This window comes from Crocuta crocuta, unplaced genomic scaffold, assembly GCF_008692635.1.
Source record: "Crocuta crocuta isolate KB4526 unplaced genomic scaffold, BGI_CrCroc_1.0 scaffold20, whole genome shotgun sequence".
Taxonomy (NCBI): domain Eukaryota; kingdom Metazoa; phylum Chordata; class Mammalia; order Carnivora; family Hyaenidae; genus Crocuta; species Crocuta crocuta.
The window spans coordinates 3,883,626-3,895,361 of NW_027527932.1; the positions used below are offsets into that span (position 1 = coordinate 3,883,626).

An 11,736-nucleotide genomic window follows, 5' to 3' on the forward strand; every position below is an offset into this window, starting at 1 on the left:
CTCTCCTAGAAATAAATAAAAACATTAAAAAATATTTAAGAAAATATTTTTAAAAAAAGCACTATGACCGTGATCATTCTAAGTGCTTGATACCAGCATCCATACAGGATGCAGGTAAGAGATACAAAACTGTCCTAGTCTCAAGTGGTTAAGATTTCTTTCCATCTCAGAGTTGTTGCTTTAAAAGCCTGTAGGCTGAAAACTATGTCCATGCAAAAAACACACACTTGAATGTTTATAACAGCTTTATACACAATTGCCAAAACCTAGAAGCAACCAGGATGTCCTTCAATAGGTGAATACAAATAGATGAAGATGAATAACAAGATGAGTGAGTGAAGACATGGAAGAACCTTAAATGCGTATCACTAAGAGGAAAAAGCCAGAGTATTTTTTTAATGTTTGTTTATTTTTGAGTGAGAGAGACACAGTGTGAGCGGGGGAGGGGCAGAGGAAGAGAGAGAGGGAGACACAGAATCTGAACCGGGCGTCAGGCTCTGAGCTGTCAGCATAGAGCCTGACGCGGGGCTCGAACTCGCGAACGGTGAGATCATGACAAGAACCTAAATGGGACACTCAACCAACCGAGCCACCCACACACCCCTGGAAGAAGCCAGAATCTGAGAAAACCACATGCTGTAGGGCTGCGAGAAGACGATGTTCTGGGAAGGACAAACCTAGGAAGACAGTAAAAAGACGAGTGGTTGCCGGGGGGTTGGTGGCGGCAGAGGTGAACAGAGTGGAGCCCAGGCAAGTTTTAAGGCAGTGAAACTACTCCGTATGTTACCGTAATGCTGGATCCAGGCCTTTACACATCTGTTGAAATTCAACGGCCTTCCGATGCCAGCAGTGAACCATGATATCCACTGTGGACTCTGGATGACAATGATGCGTCTGTGCCGGTTCATGGGCTGTAACAACGGTAACTCAGGTGGGTGTGCGGACTGTGGGAGAGGCGGCGCTGGTATGGACGACGGGCCTATGGCCGCGTATCAGCTTTGCTGTGAAACCACAAAGCAAAAAAAATAGTCTCTTAATTTTAAAAGATCCCAGTGGATGGACACTGTGTAGATAGGTGACAGGTATGGGAGGGAGGCTTATCTTCCTTTTCAGCTTTTCAAAAATTTTTTTTAAATTTTTTTTTAATGTTTTATTTATTTCTAGGAGAGAGAGAGAGAGAGAGAGACAGCGTGAGCAGGGGAGGGTCAGAGAGAGAGGGAGTCACAGACTCTGAAACAGGCTCCAGGCTCTGAGCTGGCAGTCAGCACAGAGCCCGACGCGGGGCTCGAACCCACGAACCGCGAGATCATGACCTAAGCGAAAGTCGGACACTCAACCGACTAAGCCACCCAGGCGCCCCTCAGCTTTTCAAATTTTGCATCATGACGGTATATTACATATTCAGTGAGTAATTAAATAAAGAGGTAAAAATGAATATCCACACCAATGATATTTATTAGAAGTTGACAAGAAATTGCATAAGTCATGTATCATATATGGAAACATGTGGAAAACATGGTTGGGGATGATGCGGCAGCTTTGAATCACTATGTGTGTTCCATAGGGAACAGATACAGGCACATGAAGTGCTTTGCCCCAGTCGCACAGCAGTGTGCCAGGAATACTTCTATCTGACCAGGAAGATGCTTCCCCTTTCTCTTCCTACGATTTTGCTGCTAGGCAACTCGTTGAGGTCACGCAGACATGGAGTCAATCTATAAACTCTGGCAAATCATGTCTACTCAGTATAGTACTTTCCTCATGCGTTAGGATTTGACAACAGAGGCCGCAACTATCAGCAGGACTATGGAATTTCTTCCAGGTCAGAGGTCTGAGGTATTCTGGGTAAGGGGGGAAGCAACCTGAAGCAAACTTTCATTCTTTACAGAAAAGTAGACTTCCGGGGCTTGGAGTCTGCAGAGAGGTCAGCGTGGGGAATAGCTTCAGGACCTTGGTAACCAGGCTGGGCATCTCAGGTACTAACCCCGTCCATTACTGGAGTAGTGCGCTGCAGATGGTCAGGTCCAACCGCAGGGATAATCGAGACATCTTAGGAATCTGAGAAGATACCCCAAAGCAGTGATTCTCAGGGTGTGGTCCCCAACCAGCATCACCATACCTGAGAATTTGTTAGAAATGCAAATCCTCAGGCCCCATCCAGGACCTCTTAAATCAGAATCTCATAGTGGGTCCCTAAAGTCTGTGTTTGAACAAATATTCTGGGTGATGATGATGTATGCCGAAGTTTAAGAACCTCTACCCTATGGGACCCCCATATCTGATCCCCGTCCTCTCTCCCCAGAGCACCTTATCTGACAGCTATTTTCTGAGTATCCTTGGAAGCAAGAAGAGCCTTCCTAATTCTGTGGGTCACTCACCTATGACCATAGCACAGAGCCCCGGGAATCTGATTCCCTATTCTTTCTTGTTACCATTTTAATTTTTTTAATGTTTTATTTACTTCTGAGAGAGAGAGAGGCAGCATGAGCAGGGGAGGGTCAGGGAGAGAGGGAGTCACAGAATCCGAAACAGGCTCCAGGCTCCGAATTGTCAGCACAGAGCCTGATGCAGGGCTCGAAACCACGCACTGTGAGATCATGACCTGAGCTGAAGTCAGATGCTTAACCAACTGAGCCACGCAGGCGCCCCCTTACTATTTTAAAGAAGAGAGAATGATGATTTTTCTCTTCTCCTGAAAATGCCAACGGCAAACAAAATCCTCAAGTTAGGTTGTTTTTTGTTTGTTGGTTTTGACAGAAGCGAATCACTGTGGGAAAATCTTTCAAGCTTGGAGTGATTTATTATACTCCAACCCCAAGTCATCCCAGGGGCCTTGGCCATTTCTGGCATATGGAAAGTTCCAACTAAATCCAGTGGAGCATAATGCCTGCATGAGCTGATTTTGCCGACCCTCTTCCAGATTGTTTGGACATCCGGGACTGAATATCTCACACCACCATCAGAATCTTCCCTTTCTCCGCCTTCTGCGTAGACAGCGTGTTAAAAAGATGAGTAAGTGACTGTTCTAAGGATTTGTTCCACCTGCTCCCGATACAGGAAACTACAGATGCTGCTGCTGCCTAATCAAGGAAATGGCTTCTGCGAGCCCGGCTCCAAAGAGGATTGTGTTCTTCACACGCCCTCTTGTGGCTACTCTGAGACAATGCAATCAGGCGAGGCCTTGGGCTGTGTTCTGGACCAAAGGCACTCTTAGAGATAGAAGTCTAGGAATCCAGGATTTGGCAAGCTTGTCTTACCCTAGGTGATGCTTGTCTGGGGCATTGTGGAAACCTATAGAGCTATTCCTCCTAAAAGGATTGTGATAATATGTCCCTACTAAAGCCGTTTTGCAGAGAATGGCAAATAATAGCATTCTATGTAAAGAGTTTGTAACAGTTAAGGAGGCTGCAAGTACAGAGAGCATCAGTGTGTAGCTTGCAGCGGTGTTTGCATGGGCAAAGCAAAGCGCAAGGGAGCTTCCTTCCTTTGCAGGGTTATTCATCCGTTAAGCCAAACGCGAACTATAAAAGAAATAGGTATGTAAGTAGGTGCATAGGTACTGGCACACAGAGGTAGCGCGTGCCCTGCGCAAACCCCAGGACAGAGTCCTTCCTCCTGGTGGCAGGGCTCTGAAGCCCAGAACCTTCCACGTGGCACTGCTGCCTTGACCAGGAAGGAGATGGTGTCCTTCCTCAACCCCCCGGGGAAATAGGGCACCGCCCTTCCCTTCACCCTCCTTCACCTGCAAAACATCTTTCTGCCCCATTCACCTCTGAGAACGTAAAGCCTTTCGTGTTGACGCATGTAAGTTTAGCAGTACTATATTCCTCCTGTTCCCCTTCTAGATTTAAGAAAGAAAATATGCTAAAGGTTGTAAGGGCCCAATAGAAAAACAAGATCTAACGCATGGCACGGTGTCTAGCTAATCACCTCCGCAAATAGATATTAATGAAAGTTTGATCATGGGAAGATTACATTAATTATTCAGTTTTTCTAATTGTCTAGAAATAAAAATGGGTTTTCAGAAGCTAGACAAAAATTTCCGGAACAGAGAAACATCGGGATGAGTGAGAGGATCAGGAAACACATAGGATTTACGACAGGGCTTCTCGACCTTGCTGATTGACTCTTCAGTTCGATAACCTTTGGNCCCGAGCACCGTGGAATGCACGACACACCCCTGGAGCTTACACACTGGGTGCCAGAAGCACTCGCTAATCGTGACAACAAAAATATGTCTCCAGGCTTTGCCAAATGTCCTCTGATGGCAAAACCACCCCCACCTGAGAACCATTGACTTATAAAGGTGACGTTCATACAAAATTGTTAAATATTGCAATGGGTGAACTAAGATGGGACAGAATATGTCTGACTGTAGGGCGCTGGGGGGTAGAGCCTCACGTAGGGGTCAATGGAGAGAATGGGCTTCGGAGTCAGTGAGACCAAGTCTCAGATTAAATGATGTCAACTTAGGTCTCTTTTTGTCCCCCTAAGCCTCAGTTTTTACATATGTAAGATTAACAACAATATCAATATAACAACAGTAATAATAATAAAAAGATTGTTGAGAAATTAAATGAAATAAAGCATATAAAGACTCTGGTATATTGTCTAGCATCTAGCAATATCAGATTGTTAACAATCTGACAATCTCCAGAAGTTTCTAGAAATAAAAGATACCTTTGGGGGAGTAGTTTAAAGGAGCCCCGGGAGACTGGTCTGGGGGGTGGGGGGTGGGAAGAACCCTTTGGTTGGGACTCTCTGTGCATAATTCACCCTGGCTTCCTTCCGAAGAATTATCCGGCAAGGCAGGCTATGCCAGTTCAGAACAAAGTGCAGTGAGATGTGTTAGCTCTCCAGATAAATAATCACCCCGGGGCAGCAAAGCATATAAATTCATTCCAGAAACAGAAATATTTATAGCCCTTAAATGTCCACTCTGGTCTCTATTTTTCAATCAGAAAAGTGCAAAATCACCCTTTTAACATGCAGAGGAATATCCTTACACTTTTGTATCCAGGAAACATGCTTGTTAAATTGAAGCAGAAGGAATGTTTGCAATGTTATTTGTGTCTGATACGCGCCTCTTCTTGACATAACGAAAGCAATGTTTCCGGGGGACTCTAGCGTTTCGTGGGAACCTCACACGACCCCGTGAAAGCATCTGCACTGTCCTTCTTATTCTCTACAGCTTGAATTGCAGCATTTGCTTTCATCCTACAGAAATTGCCTAAAAGTACAAAGACGTTCAAAATGATTTAACACATTAACAATCGTGGCATCAGTAGCTTTTTGAGGAACTTCATCCCACTGAAGATTACATCACCTTTTTTCCAGAATCCCTGTACCCTGATCTGTACACATTTTTTATTTTCTCCTTTCTCTCTGACATTCGGGACTCCTCATTGGAAAACTGGGAGAGGATTGAAATTCTCCACACTTTAAACGTTGCCCATACCATTACTATGGTCGCAAATTATTCTAGGTTGAGCTATATGAAAATAACAATATTGGACTTTTTTACCTACAGAAATGATGAGTTCTTTGGGGTTCAAATTAGACCTCTATCCCTATTTCTCTCTCTTAAAATTCTGCTCATAGTAGGTCATTTTCCTTCTGGAATTTTCCGCCATTACCCCGACCCTGAAATGATCTCCCCTTTCTCAAGATACCTACTCTGCTGTACCTAGTACTGCTGCCGCTCACTCATGACGTCACTTTTTGGAGGTGTTTCCTTCCGAGAGAGCAGACATCACAGCCATCAGCCGGGAGCTCTGTGCCTGACTCCTCTAAGCGCTGGCGGGATGACCTTGGGTACGTTACATAGTCTTCCTGAGTCTCAACTTCCGCACTAGTTAGAGTTAAGTATTGACAAAATGGATTCAATATTTTACATAACATCTCTTAGGTAAGTGTTCAGTAAATGGTCCTTTATCCACGAACTCCTGAAGCAGCCTGACCATAGTTCCTAGCATACCACGGGTATTCAACAAACAACAATCACAATGCAGCAATACAATAACGTATTTTATTAGGCACTCATTCCACGTGGTACTAGGCTTAGTACTTTCCTTGCATTATCTCATGTAATCCTCACCCCAGTCCTGTGAGGTAGATACTTGCTGTCACCACCATTTTGGAGATGAGGGATTTGAGGCAAAGAGAGGTCAAATAAATGGAGCATGGCCACACACATGGAGGAGCCAGAGCTGGACCCAAGGTCATCTGGTGTCAGAGTCCAGAGTTGCTTGATGCCTCCCTGTTGATGCGTTAGATGTACTGGAAAGGCCCCAGAGACTTCTTTCCACTTCAAAGAGTCCATGATTCGAATATATTCACACTGATTGATATTTGTACTCCCTTAACTAATCGACTGTCTCATCGTTTTCTTTGTTCCATTAACTGTTTGCTATTTCATGTGGGTTATAAGTAGGTATAGATTTCGTCAACATAGGTGGACAGTTCTAAATCACGGTTAAAATTAAGACTTCAGTTCATTTCTACCATTTGCCTTCTGGGTAAGGTGTACCATGTGAGGCACAGGACGCAGGTATCTAAGTACCCTACGGCCCTCAGCTAAAAGTATTCACAGTGGTATCATGTCAAAAGGCTAAACTTGGCATCTTTAAAGGTAGCACCACTGAAGTCTCAAACATAACTGAACTTTTAGAATCACTTCAAAAAATATCCCATACATACCCCTTTCACTTTGTGAAATGCTACGTGGCCTAAACGACAATACGTGACCCCTGACGATAACGCAAATCAACACGTTCATTCCATCGGCAAATACAGATTACGCACCAGCTGTCTGCCAAGGCTGTGCTCGTTGCCGGAAAGGGATAAACAGGTCGGGCCCGGCCCTGTCCCCGTGAACCATTCTGTCTGGGAAAACACATGACTCACTTGGTGGGAAAGGTAAAAAATAACGTCACAGTTTAGAGAGCTCATTGAGGACTCGCACGATTGGAAAAGTCCTCTGAAGTGAGAGCAGGATTTGAGTTTGGTCTTCAACAAAGTTTGGTAAGATGCCACTTGGTGACTTAATTCCCATACGCAGCAATCAATACAAATGCACAGCACAGTATCATCACTTTCATAGCGGTGGTAGAAGACCTCCGATGAAACATGATTACACATCCAAAATCTGCATTCCTATTCACATCAAACCTAATGGCGTTTTAAGCTTCGTGCTCTTATTTCATTTACTGAAGGAGCTAAGGCAAAAATAACCTCAAGTTTGAAAATGTTCCCTGCAAAGATTCTTCTAGAGCTATGTTAAAAAGCCAAAGCCCTGCACTATGTTAAAATTGAGGTGTTTTCCTTTCAATTCAAAACCTCAATTTTCAGACCTTAATATCTTAGGCTTTTCAATCACAGGAAGTTGGTTACAGAGAGCGGTTACGGGCAGAAGACTGCTGAGAGCATACTTCTGCACTACAACCACGGCCCATCATCTTTAAGATGGTTAAGTAAGCAATCCAAAGAAAAAGATGTTGGGGGTTAAATTGCTAACTCAATCGAGATGAAAGACCTGGGTAGGTCAAACTGTATTTTTTTTCCCATTTCCTTTAATACTAGCGGATAGTGTGTATTTCCTTCCCCGTACGATGGTGTAGAGGAGCTTTCCTCGGTGTAATTCACATGGTACCAGGGATTATCTTTTCATCTGCAAACTAAACAAGATGAAATTATGTCAGCACAAGTCTCTGCAGACAAGATATGTCAAAAAGATAAATTACATAATTTATATTTGCATGCCTTTGCATTTTTAATATTGTTATATTCTTTGCATTTCTAATTATATTTGCATTTTAAGTATTGAATTCATTTTTAATTTCGGGGGTAAAAGGATGTGATATAATTAGGAATGGATGGACATGGGACACTTTCAGACCCTTTTCTTTGCCACAGCTACAATCAAAGGCTTGTTTCCTTCCCGTGATACCCCCAGAGATGCCAAAGAGCAGGATAGTAAAACTAAGGCCTAACTGACTATTAATATGGTGTCTCCTACTATTGTCCAAATTTTTCTTTCCCTGCTATGTGAGCAGGATGTACACTTCTGCCCTTGTGATGCCTCCTGGCAGGAGGTGGGGCACGCGGATGTCAGTGGGGGAGGGCGCCTTCCATATGCCATCACAGCCTCTGTGCCCTTGCCCTCTGCCATCAGAATGCCGTGTCCTGGACAGAGGCTGCTCCTTCAGCCTGGATCCAGGAGAGGAAACACGGGGAGTGGAATTACAGATGGCCTCCAGCACGGTGCCGAGCTGCGGCCCGCCCACAGCCTGTACGTAATGCGAGAGACGTGAGTGCTTGCTTGGGAGACCACCAAGAGTGTGAAATCATCACACAGAGAACCTGACGGATGCGGTGAGCCCTGGTTATTCTTCTGTCACGCGGTCGTAGGATTGGTGCGCAGCAAAGGAAACAATGCGCAAAATGAGAATGCAGCCTGGGTACAGAAGGCCGTGGAAATGTACAAAATGCAACCTATGGAGACAATGTTTGCAAGCCATCTCTCTGTTCGGGGGTTAATATCCAAAATATATAAGGAACTCATGTAGTTCAATAGCAAAGCAAACAAACAATCCACTTAGAAAACAGGCAGAGGACTTCCACAGAGCTTTTTTTAAAAAGAAGACAGCTAAATGGTACATGAAAAGATTCTCAACATCACTAATCATCAGGGAAATGCACATCAAAACCACAATGAGCTATCACCTCACACCTGTTCAAGTGGCTGTCATCAAGAAGACGGGAGATAACGAGTGTACGGGGGAGGTGGAGAAAAGGGAACCCGTGTGCACTGTTGGTGGGAACGCAAATTGGTGCAGCCACTGTGGAAAATAGTACGGAGGTTTCTCAAAAAAAAAAAAAAAAAAACAGAACTACTGCTTGATCCAGCAATCCTATTTCTGGGTATCTATCCAAAGGAAACCAAAGCAGAATATCCGAGAGATATCTGCACCCCCATGTCCATTGCAGCATTATAGCCAAGACATGGAAACAACCTAAGTGTCCATTACTGGATGAATGAAGGAAATGTGTTATATAGACACACACACACACACACACACACGCACACACACACACACAATATTATTCAGCCACCAAGAAGGAAATTCCGCCTCTTGCGGCAACATGGATGACCCTTGAGAACCTTATGCTGAGTGCAATAAGTCAGAGAAAGACAGATACTGCAGGTTCTTACTTATATGTGGAATCTAAAAACATGAAACTCATAGAAATAGAGAATAGAACGGCATCCACCAGTGGCGAGGGGTCAGGGAATGGGGAGATGGTGGTGAAATGGTATAAACTTTTAGGGATGGAGGTGTTAACTAGCTTTGTTGTAATCATTCTGTAATGTATGTGTTTATCAAATATTCCCACTGTATATATTAGACATTTATGTTTTAGACAATAATACCTCAGTAAGTCTGGGGGCAGGGAGAATGTGCCACAGAGTCACCCTCTTCCTCTCTGAGCACCCACTGAGACCAGTAATGGCTCCTCTCTCTGTGCCCACTCCACACACACACTTAGTCCGAGGCACTAACCCCGTCTTACCTGTCTTCCTGTCGGCCTGTAAACTGGGCTCACATTCGAAATCGAAGAACTGGGACTAAGCTGAATGAGCACACAAGTTATACAGAACATCACTGGAAAAGCCAAAGTGATAAAAATACCCACGACTAACGTAGCCCCATGACCGACCCCTCTCAAAGCAGACTTAATATCATGACTATCAAATTCTAAGGGCGCCTGGGTCGCTCAGCCAGTTAAGGTCCAGCTTGGGCTCAGGTCATGGTCTCACATTTGGTGGGTTCGAGCCCCGCGTCAGGCTCTGTGCTGACAGCTCGGAGCCTGGAGCTGCTTCTGATTCTGTGTCTCCCTCTCTCTCTGCCCCTCCCCTACTCATGCTCTGTCTCTCTTTCTCTCTCTCAAAACTAAACAAACATTTTTTAAAAATTAAAAAGAAATTCTAAATAGCATACATTTCACATATACTGCCTAATCGTTAGGACAGACTGCATTGTGAAATCTCTGGTTTCAATCGCCTTTATTTTGTCCCATGATAATGTTCTCTCGTATCAACTTTCCCCTCATGAGGCCGTTTTAATTCCTGCCTCTCTCCATATGGATGCTCTCAGCTCGTCTCAGGCGGTTCCTTCCCCTCTCTGATGTCTATTTCAAGACTCCTGAGAGATTGACGACTCCTAGAAATACCGCTCACCCATCTGCTGTCTTCCCCGTCTTCCACCGTGGGGCCTGAATTTTGCTCTCCTGAACACAGCTTCCGAAAGCCTGCACGACTGTGACACAGCCGACATGCTGACCGCTGACCGACTCCCGTCTGCGCTATGCACACTCTCCAGTTCGGGGGAAAGTGCTGAGGCTGCTACGTGTGTGCGCGTCTGTGCGTCTGTGCTCACAGCGAAACGTGGGCCTCGTCTCTCTCTGGACGCTGACGTGTCAGGAGTCATTTCTCCCTTCTGCCCCTCTTCCTCCTCCTCCTCTTCTACTTCTTTTACTCCCCTTTCATCTCACTCTTTTTATTCTTCCCCCCTCCTTCTTCCTCGCCCTCTCCCTCTTTTACGAAATCAAACCTCACCTCTAGTTTCAACTCTACCGACGCACTTCGAATGAGGCCTTTATCTTCTCCTCCTGGTGGAAACAGCTCGTTCTTCCCAAGTTCTAGGAGACCCATCACGTCAACACGCGCAAGTTTTTATTTTCATTTTGGTTTGTCTTTTTGTCCCAGCTTTCTTGAGGCAAACTTGACGAATAAAGCTGTTTATGTTTAAGACACACAACGTGATGTTTTGATACGTGTGAGCCTTGTGAAGTGAATGCCACAATCAAGCTACTTAACACATCACTCACCTCACATAGTTATGTCTTCTGGTGTAAGTGGTGAGAACACTTAAGATCAACTCTCTGAAACAATTTCAAGTGCATAATACAATATTATTAACAACAGTCACCATGCTGTACTTTAAATCTCTAGAACTTATTCATTCCGCACAACTGGGTTTTTTTAAGTTTTTTAATGTTTTATTTATTTCTGAAAGAGAGAGAGAGACACCGTGAGCAAGAGAGGGTCAGAGAGAGAGGGAGACACAGAATCTGAAGCAGGCTCCAGGCTCTGAGCTGTCAGCACAGAGCCCGACGCAGGGTTCGAACACACAAACCATGAGATCATGACCTGAGCCGGAGTCGGACGCTTAACCGACTGAGCCACCCAGGCGCCCCTCATTCCACGTAATTGAACTGTTGTACATTTTGATCAATATCTCCTCATTAACCCTTCTCCTTAGCCCCTGGTAAGCACCATTCTACTCTTTCTTTATAGGAGTTAAAAATTTTGGATCCAACCTGTAAGATTGTCAAATATTTGCCTTTGTGTGTCTGGCTTTTTTCACTTAGTATAATGTTCTTCAGGTTCATGCATGTTGTCACAAATGGCAAGATTTCCTTCTTTTAAAAGGTTGAATAATATTACATTGTACATATACAATATTTGTATAATATATAGTATTACATGCTATATATACATACATACATATCACATCGAATTTTTTACCCATTCATTCATCAACACACACTTCGGTTGTTTCCATATCTTGGCTATTGTAAATAGTGCTGTGATGAATGAGGGGAGGGGGCAGATATGTCTTAGAGACAGTGATTTCATTTCCTTTGGATATCCTTGGATGTCCAGAAGTAGGA

General features: G+C 44.3%; 1 protein-coding gene across 1 annotated transcript; it reads right to left on the reverse strand.

Annotated features, from left to right (window-relative positions):
• Positions 1–529: 529 nt before the first annotated feature.
• Positions 530–10,714, reverse strand: LOC144221353 (uncharacterized). The gene is made up of 6 exons (XM_077751828.1): positions 10,619–10,714; positions 10,241–10,405; positions 9,574–9,633; positions 1,985–2,058; positions 788–1,001; positions 530–677 (listed from the first exon to the last, which is right to left on the reverse strand). The coding sequence occupies exons 1-4, from the start codon at positions 10,712–10,714 to the stop codon at positions 1,993–1,995; spliced, it is 387 nt and encodes a 128-aa protein (XP_077607954.1). The 3' UTR covers positions 530–677; positions 788–1,001; positions 1,985–1,992.
• Positions 10,715–11,736: the final 1,022 nt, after the last annotated feature.

What these genes read in the sequence shown, in the direction of transcription:
- LOC144221353 (XM_077751828.1), bottom strand. Translation starts at nt 10,714, where the DNA reads ATGGGTCTCCTAGAACTTGGGAAGAACGAGCTGTTTCCACCAGGAGGA. An exon ending in CGGTAGAGTTGAAACTAGAG is followed by an intron (nt 10,406 to 10,618) that starts GTGAGGTTTGAT and finishes GCACACACGTAG; the next exon opens with CAGCCTCAGCACTTTCCCCC. An exon ending in ACGGGGAAGACAGCAGATGG is followed by an intron (nt 9,634 to 10,240) that starts GTGAGCGGTATT and finishes GTGCTCATTCAG; the next exon opens with CTTAGTCCCAGTTCTTCGAT.